This window comes from Rhincodon typus, chromosome 25, assembly GCF_021869965.1.
Source record: "Rhincodon typus isolate 14 chromosome 25, sRhiTyp1.1, whole genome shotgun sequence".
NCBI classification, from domain to species: Eukaryota; Metazoa; Chordata; class Chondrichthyes; order Orectolobiformes; family Rhincodontidae; genus Rhincodon; species Rhincodon typus.
Genome location: NC_063356.1, coordinates 11,190,531 through 11,210,384, shown reverse-complemented (window position 1 = coordinate 11,210,384; position 19,854 = coordinate 11,190,531). Strand labels below are relative to the sequence as shown.

The window sequence follows — 19,854 nt, the reverse complement described above, 5'->3', positions numbered from 1 at the left end:
ATGTTTCGGGTCAGGACATAAATTCAATGAGAACTCCTTTCTTGACCAATCAGGTATACATTTCCAAATGTTTGAGTTTGGGTATGAGGAACCATTTCCCATTCAGTTAGTTTTAAGTGTGATCACTGTTATGCAGGTGTCTCACTGGAGAGGAAATCAAGCCCTGCTATTCCTGAGATAACAAGGTGTAGAGCTGGATGAACACAGCAGGCCAAGCAGCATCAGAGGAGCAGGAAAGCTGATGTTTCGGGTCTGGCCCCTTCTTTAGTATTCCTGAGTTGTGACCAAAGTTGAAGATTAGATAAAAGACAACAAAATTCCAAAATGTATCTGTCTTTCTGACCCAGGTTTACAGAAAGCACAGACCACATTTCTATGCTTAACAAGAATGACTGGTTATTACAAATAAATAGATTCTAGCTACAAGTAAATAATTATGAACTGTTGACAAATAACTACTAGTTAAAAGTGTAAACCATTATAAAAGTCTCCCTGTGCACACATGCAAACAGACACAGACTCACAGAAAAGTACATGGTTGTTATGAGCAGAGGGAAAGACTGGAAGGCAGTTCAATGGTCTCTGTCTGCTGGGTTCACTGAGATGGTGCTTTTGGCACTTCGGGGCTTGGTGCTCCTCAATCCTCATTTCCAGGTACTTTCACCTGCTTGCAGAAGGCTCAGAGTCTCTGCTTCACACTTATAAAGTTTCTGACTTATTGGTTAAAAGCCATAGCTTACGGCAACTGATCAGGGAAATAAACTGGCTTGAGGCTTGAGGTGTTTTTTTTTGCTGCAGAGAAAAGGACAGCTCATTTCTTTCCAGAGGTCTGATGGCTTTTCATCAGACATTCACAGCCACAAGCTGTTCCGCTACCTAAGAGCCAATTGAATAGTTGTTGGCAGGCAGAAGGCCTTTGTCATTGACACCTGGTTACTGTTTTACGGATCAATCAGCTGACTGACTCTCCCTTTATACACATCTCTTCATACTAGTTCGTTGGTAATAACCTATCCCATTGCTTGAACAAACAGCAGTGTAAACAGCACTTGTCATGTAACTTAGTTTAAAGAAGTGCAGCAATTCTTTCCACAATTCTTGGTTTTTAAAACAATCATTTTTCCAATTTCAGTCCATAAGACAGAGGAGCAGAAGTAAGCAATTCAGCCCATCGGTCTGCTCTACCATTCAGTGAGATCATGACTGAACTAATAATCTTCAACTCCAGTTTTCTGCCTTTTCATCATAAACGTTGATTCCCTTACTGATTAAAAGTCTGTCCATCTCGGCTTTGAATACAATTAATGAGTCAGCCTGCGATAAAGAATTCCATAGATTCATACCCATCTGACAGAAAAAAATTCCTCCTCTTCTCTGTTATAAATGTGTGACCACTTATTCTGAAGTTATGCCCTCTGGTCCTAGATTCTCCCACAAGGGAACTGACCTTTCCACAATCTAAAACACAGAAAATTAAAAGGTATGGGGCTAAATCTTATGTTTTCTTTTTTGGCAAAGTGCATGGTCAAATGATTTTTCTCATCATTGAGTCATATAGCATGAAAACAAACCCTTTGGCCCAACTCAATCTTACCACCAAGTTTTCTAAACTAAACTAGTCCCATTTGCCTGTGTTTGGCCCACATCCCTCTAAACCTTTCTTATTCATATAACTGTCTAAATGTCTTTTAAATGTTGTAACTGTACCTACATCTACCACTTCCTCTCTAGTTCATTCCACAAACTAACTAACTTCTGTGTAAAAAAAGTTGCCCCTCAGGTCTCTTTTAATTCTTTCTCCTCTCACCTTAAAAATATGCCCTCTAGTTTTGAATTTTTCTATTCTTGGGAAAATGCCTTTGCTATTCACCTTATCTATGTCCCTCATGATTTTATAAACGTCTATATGGTCATCCTTCCACCTCCTACGTTCCAGCAAAAAATGACGCAGTCTATCCAGCCTCTCCTTATAATTGAAACCCTGCAGTCCCGGTAATATTCTTAATTGGCATTTGAGCCCTTGGGATGAGAATCAGATTCAATTCCCGCCACAAGGATTTATAGATGTTGGCACATCTTGGATACCAATGTCTGTGGATGTGGGTTGGGTGTGGCCAGTGCTCATGAAGCATGCTCAAGATGTTAGTGCCCAATGTCCCACATGGAGGTATTTTAGAGCAAGCGGCTCACTGGACCTGCCAAGAACCTACATTGTTTTCCACATCAAGTTTCCCAGGAGTTAATTTATTTGGTGAGTTTGGTAACATGGTAATGTGTGGCAAGTTGAGCTGTTAACAAGGTGTTTAACAAGCAATGATGAGTGTCAATTGGGAACTCACTGCTGCCTGGCCAGAATCTTGCCACACCACTTGAGAAAGTGAACAAGATGTGGTGAGATGATCTCAAAACTGAGATGGGCCTTGCTGAACATCTCACCCAATTCTACCACTCACCTTGCCATATTCACATCAATCAGAGCCTCGGTATTGGTCAAACCCACTGTGTAGGTTGCATCTGTTTATGTTTCATTACTTTTCTACCTCAACACAACTTCAATGTGCTATTTCTAACTCATATCTGGAAATTTTCTGCTTCCAACAGTCTGTGAAAAGCCTAGTAGAATTCTAATGCATTACTAGTGAATTTCTGAAATAGAATAAAAAGATGACAATAGACCCTGTAGCCCAAGCATGTGAATCTTGTGTTGTAATGTGACTGAAAGACCTATGTAATTCTAAGCAGCCTTTCCACATCCATGTCAGTATGATGCCTTGAATTGAAAGCACAGGTTTTTATTTGAATATTCGCTGAATGATTTAAAGCATCCTTTTGTACCATTGGCATTATAATGCCTTACAGACCTACCATTTCTATGATGTTGCATGCTGTTTCATTATAAAGATCATTGTTGGTTCTCTATACACTTAGCTTGAAATGGAGAAAGAGACTGAAGGAAGATTCAAGTGCAAAGTTTTCAATAATTGCTCAACATTTTAAAATACCTTTCCCTGGCTCTACCCATATTCTTTAATCAACTTGATGTTAAGTATGTATTTAATTGTTTACAGTGTTAATCATGATCCTCATATTAGTTCCACCAACATCACGTGGTTTGAGCATTATAGTTGGTATGAATATTAATTATAAATCCTTACCAACTTCTTGTTCCTTTTTTTTGCAGGAAGCGGGTGTGTCAAATTTATGCACAAATACTTTTTATACAGGAATGTTATTTCTAGCTGTATGCCCCTCTGTCTTAAACAGTGAATCAGCACAAGGTGGTGCTGAAGAGCAAAAGGTGCCAAAATTTTAAGCCCTAAATTTATTTGCAAGCCAGTTTCAAGAAAGGTGGTTTGGCATCTTTAAAATATGGACTGCGAATAATGATGACCAAGAGACTCTTTAGAATGTGTTGTTTGTCTGTACCTTGCTATTTCCAAACCCAGGGATGAGATTATTTACATGGCAAGGATGAACAATCTGTCTCTGAAGACATAGTAACTCATAGCCACTCTGCGTGAGGTACCCAGAAGTAAATTGAGTACAACAGTTTTGTGATTATGTTACTGTGCTAGTAAATTAGACACTTGGAATAATGATCTAGAGGCCTGAGTTCAAATCCTACCAAGGAATCTGGGGAATCTAAATTTCATTAAATGAATCTGGAACAAAAAATTATTCGCAAAGATAACCATGAAACTATCAGATTGTTGTTAAAAACCCTGTTTGCTCACCAATGTCTTTAGGAAAGAATTACCTGGATTGACCTTTATGTGACTCTAGACTCACAGATGTCAACGTGGCCTCTGAACTAGCCAAGCTAACTACTCAGTTATTTAAGGGTTGGTAATAAATGCTGGCCTTGCCAATGATGTGCAATCTCATTTGTGCAGAAATGCCAAACCTGCAGAGTCTTCTCATTGTGCCTGTACTGCTCTGTCAACTTCACAACTGCAAACTATTTAATAATCTAAATACATGATGCTTTAAATATCTAACTGTTCCTTCATGCTGCGTGCTGGAATCTGTAACCATAGATGGGATTTTACTTTTCTAAATTAGAACTGTTACCATTCAATGCTTGCGTCACATCTGGTGTGATGAAATTGGGCCTTAAACCTGATGCCAACACATTGGATTCCCATAATGTAATAGACAGGTGCAGGTTTGCCATTTTAACAAGAATCAGTAATGGGCAACAGTCCTTGTTAACAAGCCAAGTGATCCATCTCAGTGGAAAAGCAGGAGTTTTGAAGGGTTAGATCCTTTGACAGTGTCCTGTGCATATCAGGTACATCTCTTCCAAGTTGATAGACCCCTTTGTGCCATGCTACTAGGCCTCCAAAATCCACCCTAAACCACATTTCTCTAGGGTTTTCGATCCCTCCCCACCCAAACTTCCAGGACCAACCTGAGTTTGAGCCCTCCAGGATCCTTTATCCTCTTCATTGTGAGTCTGCCTGCAGTCCCAGTAGCACCTACTATTGAGTTCTGGCACTGCTGGAACTACTAGAATTGTTTTAGTTGTTTGTTTTCTGATTGACTTTTGTAAAGATAGTCGCTAACTATACTTCATCCCCACCCCCATAAAATCCACAGCTTAGTCAAAAAGAGCAGCTTCTTTTTTGTACTGCACTCCAAAGAACGACACAAGTGCCTCAAATCTATTTTACATCTGTCTTTGATTTGCTTCAATATAAAATAAATGTTTATAGCTCAAAGAATTTGAGGATAGAGCATGTGCATTAGGGAATAAGGTAAAATGGCACAGTATCATCAGCGTGAGCAGGATAAGTACAACAGGAGGTGAGTTAATAAGAATACTAGCGTAGAGCAAGTCTACAAGCAATAGTTAAAATTAGTAGTTAAAATTCTCAACTAAGAGACTGGACAGTTAAGATCTGTTGCCTCTGCCACGCTCATTAGAAGTGAAGAGAGATCATGGATTATTTTAAAAGCTATACTTTCTTGTTTAAATTTTAAGACAAACTATGATAGACTGAAACATGTCAGTTATCAATGAAATGATGCAACTTCACTACAATTTCTGAGAAGTTGCAACCAGGAGAGAACTCAGACTAGGCTCCTGGAATTCCACATCTTTGCATGTGTGGATGTTCCGGTAAAGTTTAGTTGGGGCCAAAATTTCAAGTGCTTTCAAGAAGGAATCAGATATAATTATTGTGGCTAAAATGATCAAAGGGTATGGGCAAAAGCAGGAACAGAGTCCTGAGTAGAATGATGAGCTATGATCATATTGAATGGTGGAACAGGCTCAAAGAGCTAAATGACCTACTCCTGTTTCTATTTTCTATATCTTTGTTTACATCTAAAACAAGCAAAAATGATGATATGTATCTCCATCCAGTTCTGAATAAAAGGGAGTTATTGAAATTTATTATGCTTGAAGTGGCACTGATGACTTACCATTTATCTTATGCAAATAAATAATGGATTGACCAGTGGCATAGAGGCTTAACCTCATTACTGTTTTGGATGTGCTAATAGATAGCCCTGTTTATCGCCTAAGAAGATTATGGACTCCTGGCAATAGAAAAAGTAACCAATTGTTGAATTGAAGCACACTCCTTAAAGATGGATCACATGACCAAAAATACCCCTGACCTCTGGAGAGGGTTCTGTAGTCTCTGACACAATTGCTTCAGTCTTGTCAGCATCTAGTTACATTAACATCAGTCTACTAAGAACCTGAGACCTGCCAATACCACAGCCAGACATCACATTTCACATCCAACTACTATGAGGAGGGATTCTGCAAGATCATAGATCTGCAAGAATGTTCACTGGATATTGATTTTCTGGACTCAGACAAAAATCATATGAATTGATGCTCATATCTTTGATTTTTAAGCTAGTTATAATTGTAAATGTTTTCTGTTTTTTCTTTGCACACTTGTGTACGTGTGATGTAACAATCATCATGTGACAATAAGTAAAATAAGAAACAACCTCTGCTTACGGACAGTAGAAGAAAAACAAAAAAAAAATTAAATAAAAACCAAAAGAACTGCGGATGCTGTAAATCAGGAGCAAAAATAAAGTTGCTGGAAAAGCTCAGCAGGTCTGGCAGCATCTGTGAAGGAGAAAACAGAATTAACGTTTTGGGTCCGGTGACCCTTCCTCAGAACTAAAAAAAATTAAATTCACTTCTCCCTCTTGTTTGTAACACTTGTAATTCCTGTGCCATGTGGGAAATTCAGATCCCTTAATGTTGGGCAGACCATGTATAGACCACCTCTAGCTGCTTTAGATTGAGCTCAGGATTGTGGAAATTGAGGCAAAGCTGAAGTGACTGCAAAGATTTGGGAAGGAGGAGTAATTCCGGGCTTGTTCAGTTCTGGAGATGATCACCCAACAAGCAGCAACAGTAGTAGATTTGTGGCCACCTCAAAGCGAAGGAAGGGACAGGAAATGGAAGAGTCTTCAGACTGTGTGGGAGTTACTTTTGGGAGTTACATCTTGTAGGAATGCAGTCCAGGTCGCACCATCAATGGGCAATATACTACACAAGAGGACCAGTAAAAAGTAGAAATGCAGTCATTAAAATTTCCATAATTAAGGCAACTGGCAGACTTTTATTTAATGCGTGGTACATTGCTTTCCTGGTGCCAGGGTAAACAGCATCATGGAGACTGTATGGGGCAAGTTTTTCCAGGAGAACAGGGTGAACCAGAAATCGTGATACATGTCACTAACAATGACATAGTGAGTACATACTGAGATCCCACATGCAAATTTTGAGATTACAGGGAGGAAATTAAAAAATAGAGCCTCAGGTCTGAAAGTGCAAGGTAGCAGTTACAATGTAGATTGTAGTTTCAACGAAAGGCTCACAGTTCTTACTGGCAGCTCTGCTGTTGAGAACAGCTGTCAAGAGTAGATAAATTCTCGATGGCTATTCTGGCTGGTTTGACACAGAGTTGAAGTGTTACAAGAGACTGAGTGTACATGTGTTGAAGGGTCATTAATCATTTTAAAATAAGTCTTCCTGAAACAGTAAATTTGAAATGTTTGTTCATTATGTTTGTTGATGTTATCAACAATGTAGATAGTACGAGTTGTTTATCAGTCTGGACTCAGTGACAGAACCCTTACCTCTAAGTACAAAATCTGGTATGCTCAATGCCAGTATCATGGTCAGAGTGATATCTTTCAGATTACACGCAAAACAGAGACCTCATTTATCCACTCAGATGAAAGGAAAAGACCCTAAGACACTACTCTGAAGAAGAGCAGAGGAGTTATGTAGTCATAGAGTCATACAGCATGGAAACAGACCCCTCAGTCCTAGTTATTCACGCCAAACAGACATCCCAATCTGACCTAGTCCCATTTGCCATCAATTGGTCTACAGCCCTCTAAACTCTTCCTATTCATATACCCATCAAATGCCTTTTAAATATTCTCTGTACCCACCTCTACACTTCTTCTGTTCATATATGCACCATGTGTGAAAAAGTTATCCATCAGGTGCTTTTTAAATCTTTCAGCTCTCATCTTAAACCTATGCCCTTTCAGTTTGGACTCCCCAACCTAGGAAAAAGACCTTGGCTATTCACTCTATCCATTCCCCTCATGATTTTATAAAACTCTATATGGTCACTTCTCAGCATCTAATGTTCCAGGGAAAAAACCCTGCTTATTCAGCTTCTCCTTATAACTGAAACCCTCCAGTCCTGGCAACATCCTTGTAGATCTTTTCTGCACCCTCTCAAGTTTAACAACATCCTCCTATAGAAGTGCAATCAGAATTGTACGTAGTATTCTAGCCTCATGAATGACCTGTACAGATCCAACATAATGTCCCAACTCATATACTCAATGTTCTGACCAATGAAGGCAAGCATGCCAAATGCCTTCTTCACCAATCCGTCTACCTGCGACTCCACTTTCAACAAACTATACACCTGCACCCCTAGGTCTCTTTGTTCAGCAACACTTCCCAGGACCTTACCATTAATTGAACAAGTCCTTCCCTGGTTTGCCTTATCAAAATGCAACACCTCAAATTTATCTAAATCAATCTCCATCTGCCACTTCTTGGGCCATTGCCCCATCTGATCAAGGTCCCATTGTACTCTGAGATAATCTTCTTCACTGTCCACTACACCACCTATTTTAGTATTATCTGCAGACTTGCTAACCATGCCTCCTATATTCACATCCAAGTCATTTATATAAATGACGAAAAGCAGTGGACCCAGCATCCAGCCTTTTGGCCTCCAGTCTGAAAAGCCACCCTACACCACCACCCTCTGTCCCCTGCCTTCAAGCCAATTTTTACCCAGTTGGCTAGGTCCCCCTGGATTCGATGTGATCTAACCTTGTTAACCAGTCTACCATATAGAACCTTGTTGAACATTTTGCTGAAGTCCAAATAGACAATGTCTACCATTCTGCCTTCATTAAGCTCCTTTATCACCTCTTCAAAAACTCATGTTCATGGTTTATATTTATCCCTAAATCAACATCACTATAACAGATTAAATGTTCTTGTTTGTGGGAACTGCTGTTTATGAATTGCTTGCTGTGTGTCCTATATTACAATAATGACTGCATTAAAAAAGTATTCTGTTGGCTGTAAACCATTTTACGATAATAAATAAAATATTATTTAAATACTAGTTGTTCTTTTTTCTGAACTCTAAAGGTAAATAACCAATGAGATTTTAATCAAAAATGTAAACAAGATTTGGGTGTGGTCCCCGAATTTCAGCTGAGCTGACAGAGTTTTTTTGAGTAAATGTAGCTGTGCAATGTTGTCCCTACAATAACCTCCCTGTGTGACAGCAACTTGAACAGGTAGGTGTAATAAACTTTATTAAAATAATGCAATTTTAATGATGAATTCTCCCTTTATAATAAAGAATGAGATTTGCATTTTTTATGATCACTGGATGTTTCAAAGTACTTGACAGCCACTGGAGTACTTCTGAAGTGTAGTTACTGTTATAATGCAGGAAATGCAGAGGTGCATCACAAACAGCACTGTGATAACAACCAGGTCATTTGTTTTGATGATGCTGACTAATGGCTAAATATTTAAAAGAATAAATCCTCTTCCTCTTTTTTGAGATAATGTCAGTGCCACGGGATCTTTTAAGTCCACCTGAGAGGGTAGAGACAGCCTTGATGAAGGCATGATCCCATTAAATGGCAGAGCAGGCTTGAGAGGCCGAATGGCCTATTAATTTTCCCATTTGTTATGGTCTTAATTCAAAGTATCTCTGAACGTGCAGCACCCCTCAGCACTGCAATAAAGTATTTGCCCTGGGTTTTGTGTGCACATCCCGAAATGGAACTGTGTTATGTCTTCTGCTTCCCATTAATAGAAATAATCGCATTTTAGACTCAAAATGCTGAAGCTTCATTGTGCGTATTCTTGCTGCTCCCCAAAGTTTTCCATAGCTGTCTAATGTGGCTTATGGACTGAAATATTGTTACCTGTCATGATAACAGTGCTGCATTAAAATGTGGTATCCTGGGATGCATGTGCATATAATATTTAGTTCCAAGCTCTTTAAAAATAAAAATATAACAAACACTTTTTAAAATATGTATCTATATATGTTGTACAGAGACACAATGCTTCTGTATCAATATAACTGTTCCGATTATTAATTTTTTCTCTAAATATTGCAATTATTTTAATTGACAGGAGAATGTCAAGATATCCTGCAGTGGGAGCTAGCTGGAATACACAATTTCCAGTTGATTTTTCAATCAAATTCAGCAATAAATTTGTTTGAAATGTTTGGGTTTGGCTGCCACCATGTTATGTATTCTCGTTTCCTTCTGATTGAAATCATCACATTTTAGACTCGGAGTGTGACATCCAGAAAATAAAATGGCAATAATCAGCCATTTCATAAGAACTGCAAAGCTACCAAGATTTTTCTTCCAGAATGCAAAGTGCAGAAAATTGGTGGTTGTGTTGCTTGAGTGTTGTCTGTCACAGGGCAGTTGCAGGCAAGTTCCAGTGGATGTCCAAGGCAAAATGAACATTACAAACAGCACATCTCCTGGTAGGAGTAGCTATTAGCAGCAGCTGACTCATCAAAATGTTAAAGGTAATGTACAGCCAATGCTGGAAAATTGAAACAAGCTCAGAGAATGCTGGAGAAACTCAGCAGTCTGGCAGCATCTGTGAAGTGAGAAAGAAAGTTAATGTTTCGAGTCCAATATTACTTCTTCAGAACTTCTTCAAAATGTTGCATCATCCAGTGTATTACATCCTGCTCTCCATGTGGATGGTAGACTGATACAATGAACAAGAGCTTCTGATTACCATTAGGACAGATTCATCCGATGGAAATTGTATCGAAAAGCACCCACTTACCTTTCGGTGTTTTTTTTTGTGGCCAGACCTCTCAGTTTGGCTGCTCTCAGATGCCTTCATCACAGCCTGCTGCCTAGGCTTTGACATAGTGCAAGATAAGTAAACCACCTCCTCCCACCACCCCCACCCTGGGAAGGCCCTCGAATGTCAGCAGTAACCAGCTTAGTGATTTACACTTCAGGGTAAGTGTAATAAAACGTATGGAGCATTTTTTGTGTTTTTGCATAGCTTCTTTCTATTTATTTTAAGCATTTAAAGTTATTTTTATTAATTAATTGTAAGTGTATGATATTCTAAATTTCTTTCAAGATATTTATTGCCATTGTTATTTAATAATTCTAAATTTAATTGGTGTTTATTTAATATTTTGTGTTAATTAATTCATTCAATTGAATGATTGTGGTGCATAAAGTAGTTGGTAAGAAGGCATAGGTGGGTAAGGTGGATAAGTGGGTAAGGGTTAGGATGGCAGGTGGTTTGTTACCCGTGCCACGTGGTAGCGAGGCGAGGAATGGGGAGAGAGAGCAGTTGAACACGTGGCTACAGGGATGGTGCAGGAGGGAGGGATTCAGATACCTGGATAATTGGGGCTCATTCTGGGGTAGATGGGACCTCTACAAACGGGATGGTCTACACCTGAACCAGAGGGGTACCGATATCCTGGGGGGGGAATTTGCCAATGCTCTTCGGGAGGGTTTAAACTAATTCAACAGGGGGGTGGGAACCTGAATTGTAGCTCCAGTGTACAGGAGGTTGAGAGTAGTGAGGTCATAAATAAGGTTTCAAGGTCGCAGGAGTGTACCGGCAGGCAGGAAGGTGGTTTGAAGTGTGTCTACTTCAATGCCAGGAGCATCCGGAATAAGGTGGGTGAACTTGCAGCATGGGTTGGTACCTGGGACTTCGATGTTGTGGCCATTTCGGAGACATGGATAGAGCAGGGACAGGAATGGTTGTTGCAGGTTCCGGGGTTTAGATGTTTCAGTAAGATCAGGGAAGGTGGTAAAAGAGGGGGAGGTGTGGCATTGTTAGTCAAGGACAGTATTACGGTGGCAGAAAGGACATTTGATGACAACTCGTCCACTGAGGTAGTATGGGCTGAGGTTAGAACCAGGAAAGGAGGTCACCCTGTTGGGAGTTTTCTATAGGCCTCCGAAAAGTTCCAGAGATGTAGAGGAAAAGATTGCAAAGATGATTCTGGATAGGAGCGAAAGTAACAGGGTAGTTGTTATGGGGGACTTTAATTTTCCAAATATTGACTGGAAACGCTATAGTTCGAGTACTTCAGATGGGTCAGTTTTTGTCCAATGTGTGCAGGAGGGTTTCCTGACACAGTATGTAGATAGGCCAACAAGAGGCGAGGCCACATTGGATTTGGTACTGGGTAATGAACCAGGCCAGGTGTTAGATTTGGAGGTAGGTGAGCACTTTGGTGATAGTGACCACAATTCGGTTACGTTTACTTTAGCGATGGAAAGGGATCGGTATATAATGCAGGGCAAGAGTTATAGCTGGGGGAAAGGCAATTATGAGGCGATGAGGCAAGATTTAGGATGCATAGGATGGAGAAGGAAACTGCAGGGGCTGGGCACAATTGAAATGTGGAGCTTGTTCAAGGAACAGCTACTGCGTGTCCTTGAGAAGTATGTACCTGTCAGGCAGGGAGGAAGTGGTCGAGCGAGGGAACCGTGGTTTACTAAAGAAGTTGAATCTCTTGTCAAGAGGAAGAAGGAGGCTTATGTAGAGATGAGGCGTGAAGGCTCAGTTAGGGCGCTTGAGAGTTACAAGTTAGCCAGGAAGGACCTAAAGAGAGAGCTAAGAAGAGCCAGGAGGGGACATGAGAAGTCTTTAGCAGGTAGGATCAAGGAAAACCCTAAAGCTTTCTATAGGTATGTCAGGAATAAAAGAATGACTAGAGTAAGATTGGGGCCGGTCAAGGACAGTAGTGGGAAGTTGTGCGTGGAGTCCGAAGAGATAGGAGAGGTGCTAAATGAATATTTTTCGTCAGTATTCACACAGGAAAAAGACAATGTAGTCGAGGAGAATACTGAGATACAGTCTATTAGACTGGACGGGATTGAGGTTCATAAGGAGGAGGTGTTAGCAATTCTGGAAGGTGTGAAAATAGATAAGTCCCCTGGGCCGGATGGGATTTATCCTAGGATTCTCTGGGAAGCTAGAGAGGAGATTGCAGAGCCTTTGGCTTTGATCTTTATGTCGTCATTGTCTTCAGGAATAGTGCCAGAAGACTGGAGACTAGCAAATGTTGTCCCCTTGTTCAAGAAGGGGAGTAGAGACAACCCTGGTAATTATAGACCAGTGAGCCTTACTTCGGTTGTGGGTAAAGTGTTGGAAAGGATTATAAGAGATAGGATTTATAATCATCTAGAAAGGAATAATTTGATTAGGGATAGTCAACACGGTTTTGTGAAGGGTAGGTCGTGCCTCACAAACCTTATTGAGTTCTTCGAGAAGGTGACCAAACAGGTGGATGAGGGTAAAGCTGTTGATGTGGTGTATTTGGATTTCAGTGAAGCGTTTGATAAGGTTCCCCATGGTAGGCTATTGCAGAAAATACGGAGGCATGGGATTGAGGGTGATTTAACGGTTTGGATCAGAAATTGGCTAGCTGTAAGAAGACAGAGGGTGGTGGTTGATGGGAAATGTTCATCCTGGAGTTCAGTTACTAGCGGTGTACCTCAAGGATGTGTTTTGGGGCCACTGCTGTTTGTCATTTTTATAAATGACCTGGATGAGGGCGTAGAAGGATGGGTTAGTAAATTTGCGGATGACACCAAAGTTGGTGGAGTTGTGGATAGTGCGGAAGGATGTTGCAGGTTACAGAGGGACATAGATAAGCTGCAGAGCTGGGCTGAGAGGTGGCAAATGGAGTTTAATGCGGAAAAGTGTGAGGTGATTCACTTTGGAAGGAATAACAGGAATACAGAGTACTGGGCTAATGGTAAGATTCTTGGTAATGTGGATGAGCAGAAAGATCTCGGTGTCCACGTGCATAGATCACTGAAAGTTGCCACCCAGGTTGATAGCATTGTTAAGAAGGCGTACGGTATGTTAGGTTTTATTGGTAGAGGGATTGAGTTTCGGAGCCATGAGGTCATGTTGCAGCTGTACAAAACTCTGGTGCGGCCGCACTTGGAGTATTGCGTACAGTTCTGGTCACCGCATTATAGGAAGGATGTGGAAGCATTGGAAAGGGTGCAGAGGAGATTTACCAGGATGTTGCCTGGTATGGAGGGAAGGTCTTATGAGGAAAGGCTGAGGGTCTTGAGGCTGTTTTTGTTAGAGAGAAGAAGGTTAAGAGGTGACTTGATAGAGACATACAAGATGATCAGAGGATTAGATAGGGTGGACAGTGGGAGCCTTTTTCCTCGGATGGTGATGGCTCGCATGAGGGGACGTAGCTTTAAATTGAGGGGTGATAGATATAGGACAGATGTCAGAGGTAGGTTCTTTACTCAGAGAGTAGTAAGGGCGTGGAATGCCCTGCCTGCAAAAATAGTAGACTCGCCCACTTTAAGGGCATTTAAATGGTCATTGGATAAACATATGGATGAGAATGGAATAGTGTAAGTTAGATGGGCTTCAGATTGGTTTCACAGGTCGGCGCAACATCGAGGGCCGAAGGGCCTGTACTGCGCTGTAATGTTCTATGTTCTATGTTCTATAACATGGCAGATGGTAGATGACTAAAGTGGCAGCTAAGTGGATGAAGGCTTAGAGTGAATGGGGGGAGTAGTTGCTGGGAAGGGAGTTAATGGCAACTGATCCAGGGAGAGTGTTGGAGGAGAATAAGGGGTCAAATCTTGGGGCGCATTGGGAGATGAATCAGACAGCAGTTTGGGGTCAGGAAGGGATTGGCAGTCTGGGGGTGTTGGATCTTGGGGATTACAGTCAACTCAGGGGATCTAGGATATGGGAATGTGGGTCAGGTCATGATTGGTGAATTGTTTACCCCAAAAGGCTGTTGAGGTTGGGTCATTAGGTATATTCATGTTTGAGATAGACAGATTTTTAATCAGTTAGGGGATCAAGGGTCATGGAGTTAAGGTAGGAAAGTTGAGAATTATCAGCCATCACCCCATTGAATGACAGAGCAGGCTCCATGGGCTTAATGGCCTACTTCTGTTCCCAAGTCTTAGGGTTGGCTTATTGAGACAGGGAAATCTAGTCCAAGGGTAGAATCAGATCAGGTTGGTTTGAGGTGTTGGGGGTCTTGTTGGTGTGGGGGGCTGGAGGTGGTTATGGATGGTTTCTCAGCCTTGGGACATCGGTGCATCAAGTTTAATAGTTGGCGTAGGTTTGAACTCTTCCGAGTCAGTTGGAATCCCCCATCATCTCTAACTCAGAGTTGTGCACGTGTTTAGAGGGTTCCAAATGCTGGGTGATTGCCCATCGAAAGTTTCAACTTTCTGGGCAATTCGCCCAGAGTCAGCTACGTTGGCACTTCAACATAATCCCAGCAAATAACTCCAGTCGGTGTTTCTTCACTTTCTTCCTATCTGGAGTTCTGGGTCATTGTGATTCTGCAGTGCAATAGTGAATATTCGCTTAGGAATTAATGTCTAGCTCTTTAAGAATGATGTAACAATAATTATCTAACAAACTGTGCACCCACATCCTAGCGGTTCAGTCCGAGAGAATGTAACCAATACCTTACGAAACTATTAATTTTTCTCCTTAGGATCGATGGTCAGAGAATGATATTTTTGAATTGTCAGAGGCCGAGACTGATTGTTCTTTTTATTTAACGATTTGATGTTTTGATCCATATTGTGCGTCAGAAGCATGTTTTAAGGAAACGGAAGAGAACTGCGCAAATTCTGTTTCCGTCAGCCCTCTCTCTGGTCGCAGGACTTAGTGAACTAACTATCTGTTGTTTTTGTATTTGTTTTCAAAGTTCTAGTTTTTTTTTAAAGTGCGAAGTTTTACTCGTTGTGCTTTTAGTGGTGTAGCATAATCGAGAGTAATTCCGTTGAGTTGCCTTTTTTAAAAAGAATCAACCTTTAGTCCGACCGAATAAATTTACATTATGGCCACAGGTGAGTACATTTCTTAAACTCACGTAAAACTCGAGTGTAAAGAGATCCAGAGATAGTAGGAACTGCAGATGCTGGAGAATCCGAGACAACAAGGTGCAGGGCTGGATGAACACAGCAGGCCAAGCAGCATCATAGGAGCAGTAAAGAGATCCATTCGGTTATGAGTGGCTTGACTTCTTCACAAATCTGAGGTTTCAGCCCTTTTTTCTAAACTTGTCGCGAAAAAGGCACTGACGAAAATTGGTCGTTTTACTGGATGAGGATGAAATGTCTTGGACTAAACTCGAAATGGGTTCCAAACCCAAGTTACGTGTGTGGAGAAGGATTTCATAACGGAATGAACGCAGAGTCGTAACAGGTTTCAAAATGTTTCAACCATCTTGGTGCTAAATCAGCACAGTTTTAAAGTCCTTATGCCAATAGAAATAGGGTTGGTGGGTTTTTGACCATGCAACGGAGTTGTTTCTGAATCAATTTCCATTTGAAAGCATTGCTGAATCAACAGTCACGTCTGGTTCAAATTTAGATATGATTCTGCCCTTAAAAGATTAAATAATGAGATTAAGCAGACTGACCAAACCTTTGTATCCTGACATTATGAAATACATATGCTTTAACCCCAGCATGGCGGATGAATTTCACCCTTTTTTCCTGCTTTCATCCTCCTCTTCCCATCACAACCCTCTTCATTACCAACTATTTTCCCCCTCCTGTCTCAGTCCCTTCTTCCTCAATTTCTTCAACCCCTTTCTTCTTCCATCCTTGGTCCCTTTTTGCCCCCTCCCAATTTCACATACCTACATATCTCTTCACTGACTGTCCTTGGCTCCCTTTTCCCCCAAACTGCCTCCCACTCTTTCGCTACATGAATTTATCACCACTAGCAAATTTGCCTCTGTCCTGACATGGATAAAACTCACCATTCCTTCACTTTCACACAGTGTGTAAGATGCGCTGAAGGAATTCATTATGGCTTTGTCAACAGTACCTTATAAAATTGCAACCTCTGCCAGCTAGAAGGATGAGGTAACCAATGATTGGGAACACCAATACCAACTACAAGTTCTCCTCTGAGCCACAAACTATCCTAGGTTGGAATTATATCGCTGATCCTTCGCTGTTGCTGGGTCAAAATCCTGTAACTCTCTAACAGGACTGTGGACACCCTTACACAAGTTAGACTGCAGTGGTTCAAGAAGATGGGCTACCTCCATCTTTTAGAGGACGATTAGGGATCAGCAACAAATGTGACCTTGCAAGCGATATCCATATCTCATGAATGAGTTTTTAAAAAGTATTCATAGTTCACAAGATAGGGCAAATAATACTTAGTTTTCCTGATCCTGTAGTAGTGGTAGGTTATTCATGTACTAATAGAGGTGAATTATGAAGTTCAATAAAATGTAGGATGGAATTTGGTCAAACAAGGAGGAAAGTCCTGTGTATACTGATCACTGGATGGAAGTCATTGCATTTAAAAAAAAATACAAAACTGCAATACAGTATTCTTAAACATTAGGTGGCCTAATGGTATTATCATTGGATTGTTAATCCGCAGACCCAGGTTTAAAGTTCTGGGGATCCAGGTTCGAATCCCACTGTGGTAGAGGGTGGAATTTGACTTCAATAAAAATCTGGAATTAAGAGTCTAATGAGTCCATTGTTAATTGCCAGAGGAAAAACACACCTGGTTTACTAATGCCCTTTAGGGAAGGAGCCTGCTATCCATACCTGATCTGGCCTACTGTTGACATTTAACTGCTCTCGGAGCAATTCGAGATGGGTAATAAATGCTAGCCTTGCCAGTAACGCCCTCATCACATGAATACATTTTAAAAAAAGTGAGTTGGAAAGAATGTGCACAGGGTTGTTGACGTTGTTTGGAAAGTGCACCATTTGTAAAGGCAAACATACTGCTCTTTTGACTTCCTGGGGTGCGAGTGCTAGTGCTTCTTTATTTGGAATTGGTGCAGAGGAGACAGCAGAGAGAAACATAAAATATTTAATAAATAGCACAAGAGTAGTGGAATTTTAAACCCATAGGAAGTGAGCAGGAAAGTTAAATCAGATTAAATGTTTCTTGCAGTGAAAAATTAGATTAAGTTGCTCATGATATCACAAAATAATTCCAGCTGACGGGAATTACTTGTTCTTCAAATGAAAATGCCCTTGAACTTATCCCTTATTGCAATATCGAACTGATTTCTCAAATGAATCCAGCACCTTGACTACTTTTATTCAGACAACACAAGTACAGTATTGATGGACTGAAAGGCCTGATTCTGTGCTTTAACGTATAACAAAGAACTATTGACAAATTCTCATGTAGGTCTGTATTGGGCTTCACATGGCTGACTTTGCAAAATACTTGCTCAAAGCAAGGCCTCAAAAATAGATATTTTACTTCACACTGTTAGGAAAAATAAAGAAATACAGGGCATATAGCTCCCAGAACAATGCAGTGTTTTGTTTATATGACATATAGATCAGATCACAGATGTTTATTTAGTTCATAGCAAGAATTTTAGCACAAAATAATACATCACAGTGCATATTTATTCAAAGGGACAGTCACATTAGCCTCAACAAACTCGGCCGGTCCGGCAGCATCTGTGGAGAGAGAGCAGAATTAACGTTTCGAGTCCAGTGACACAAAATGTTCTGAAGATGGGCTTTTCCAGCAATTTCTGTTTTTATTTCTGATTTCCAGCATCTGAAGTCTGGGCTTTAAAAAAATCCATTATCCCATTGTGCGGAGAATGGGAAGACATGGTGCCTTTCACAACCCAAGCCATCCCAGAATGCATTCCAGCCGTTTCCAAGTATTTGTTATAGTTTTAATGTAGGATTTACAGCAACCAGTTAATGTGATGGAGTTCCCACAAATAGTAATGTGATAACAACTAGATAGTCTATTTTTGTTTTAGTGAAGTTGATTGGAGAATAAATGATGACCAGGATAATGGGGTAAAATCCCTTCAAAATAATGAAATTGGATCTTTAATCCTAAGAGTGGAGGTGGCACGACTGAGAGTGCAACATTCCTCCAGTACCATGGAGTCTGAGCTGAGATTTTTGTGTGCAGATCTCTAGAGGGGGACTTGAAGGTGAGCATGCTACCTGCTGAGCATTAGCAAGGTATTGAAGTTTTGGAAATCTCATCTTTGTGTTTAATATTAGGACTATGAGTGTGCAAGCACCTGCTCTGATAGATGTCTCTACCACATCCACTTTACAACTCTTGTTCCTGTCTTCAGATGTCCATGAATGCTATCTTTATCGTCCTGCTCCCGTTACTTAGTTACTTACTAAACCTAATCTTTCAAAAGATTTTTGGAGCTGAATTTAAAATGCCCGGTTTTAGTGCTTCACTTTTTTCGAAAAATATAATCGTTGACCTTCCCTCTATCTCTAATTTCCATGAAGTCCTGCCCTTGAACAGCTATGTTGCAACTCTCCCACAATTGCCAATGCAAGTTTTGCATTCAAATCCAAATTTCATTGTGCCACACCACTGTGATCGCACTGCTTGGAGTCAAAAATAAGAATATGTGTCAGTCCTCATCGACTTTGCTGCTGATGATCACGAAATCTTCATTTTTGTATCTCTCCTCTGTAATTCAGTGGCACTGCTGTCACTTGGTTCTGTTCATGTCTGCCACTTGCACATAACTTTTAGTTCCCCTCTTCACAATTTATCTGCTTTCTCTCAGATATTGTGCAAATGGAATCACTGTCCATTTGTGTTCTGTACTTCCCGAACTGAAAAGACTTGTTAAAGTCCCCAACTATTATCTGAGTCAGAATTTAATGTTGGAAAAAACAAAGTCATAATTTTTTGATTTACAATGCCTACAATGATCCATGACACTATCCACCTCCCCAGCTGTCATCGCAAACTGACGTGGGAGGTATTGAAACTTGGCATGTTGCTTGCCATCCCACCCATAAGTAATGGATGCTATAGTGATTCATATTAAACCTTCAGTTGAACCTGAAAATCTGAAACCTCCAGCACAGCACACAGTAATTAGAATGTACACTTGTGATGTTAAACAATAACATTATTCCTTCGTCTTAGCTACCCATGTAATTATCTCAATGGTGCAAACTACTCTGTTTCTTCCAAGTGTCTGAAATAGTACATTTACATGTGCTATTGATAATATTCAAAACATTTTTCACCAGGGTTTGTTTCGTAAAGGCACAGAAACTACATGAAGTGTACTTCAGAAGCTGAAAGAGGACCAGGTTAAAGTTTCAAATGCACACCTTTCATCAGAACTCAGTTACTGAGATGCAAACAACCTATTAAGTGTTTCTTGTGTCCTTTTGATTTTGTTTTGGATTTCCAACTTTTACAATTCCTTTTCCCTTGAATCTTAAAAAATTCTGTTCTTGGATCACAATAATTCTTTAAGATTCAAGGGAAAAGGA

The 19,854-nt window shown here is 40.5% G+C and overlaps 1 protein-coding gene across 1 annotated transcript in view; it reads left to right on the top strand.

The window, feature by feature from the left end:
* Positions 1-15,192: 15,192 nt before the first annotated feature.
* Positions 15,193-19,854, top strand: part of LOC109931797 (AMP deaminase 2) — a 163,481-nt gene continuing 158,819 nt past the window's right edge. The window contains exon 1 of the mRNA XM_048612068.1: positions 15,193-15,417. Coding sequence (XP_048468025.1) covers positions 15,408-15,417 — 10 coding nt within the window. The 5' untranslated portion in view covers positions 15,193-15,407. The remainder of the gene's footprint in view (positions 15,418-19,854) is intronic.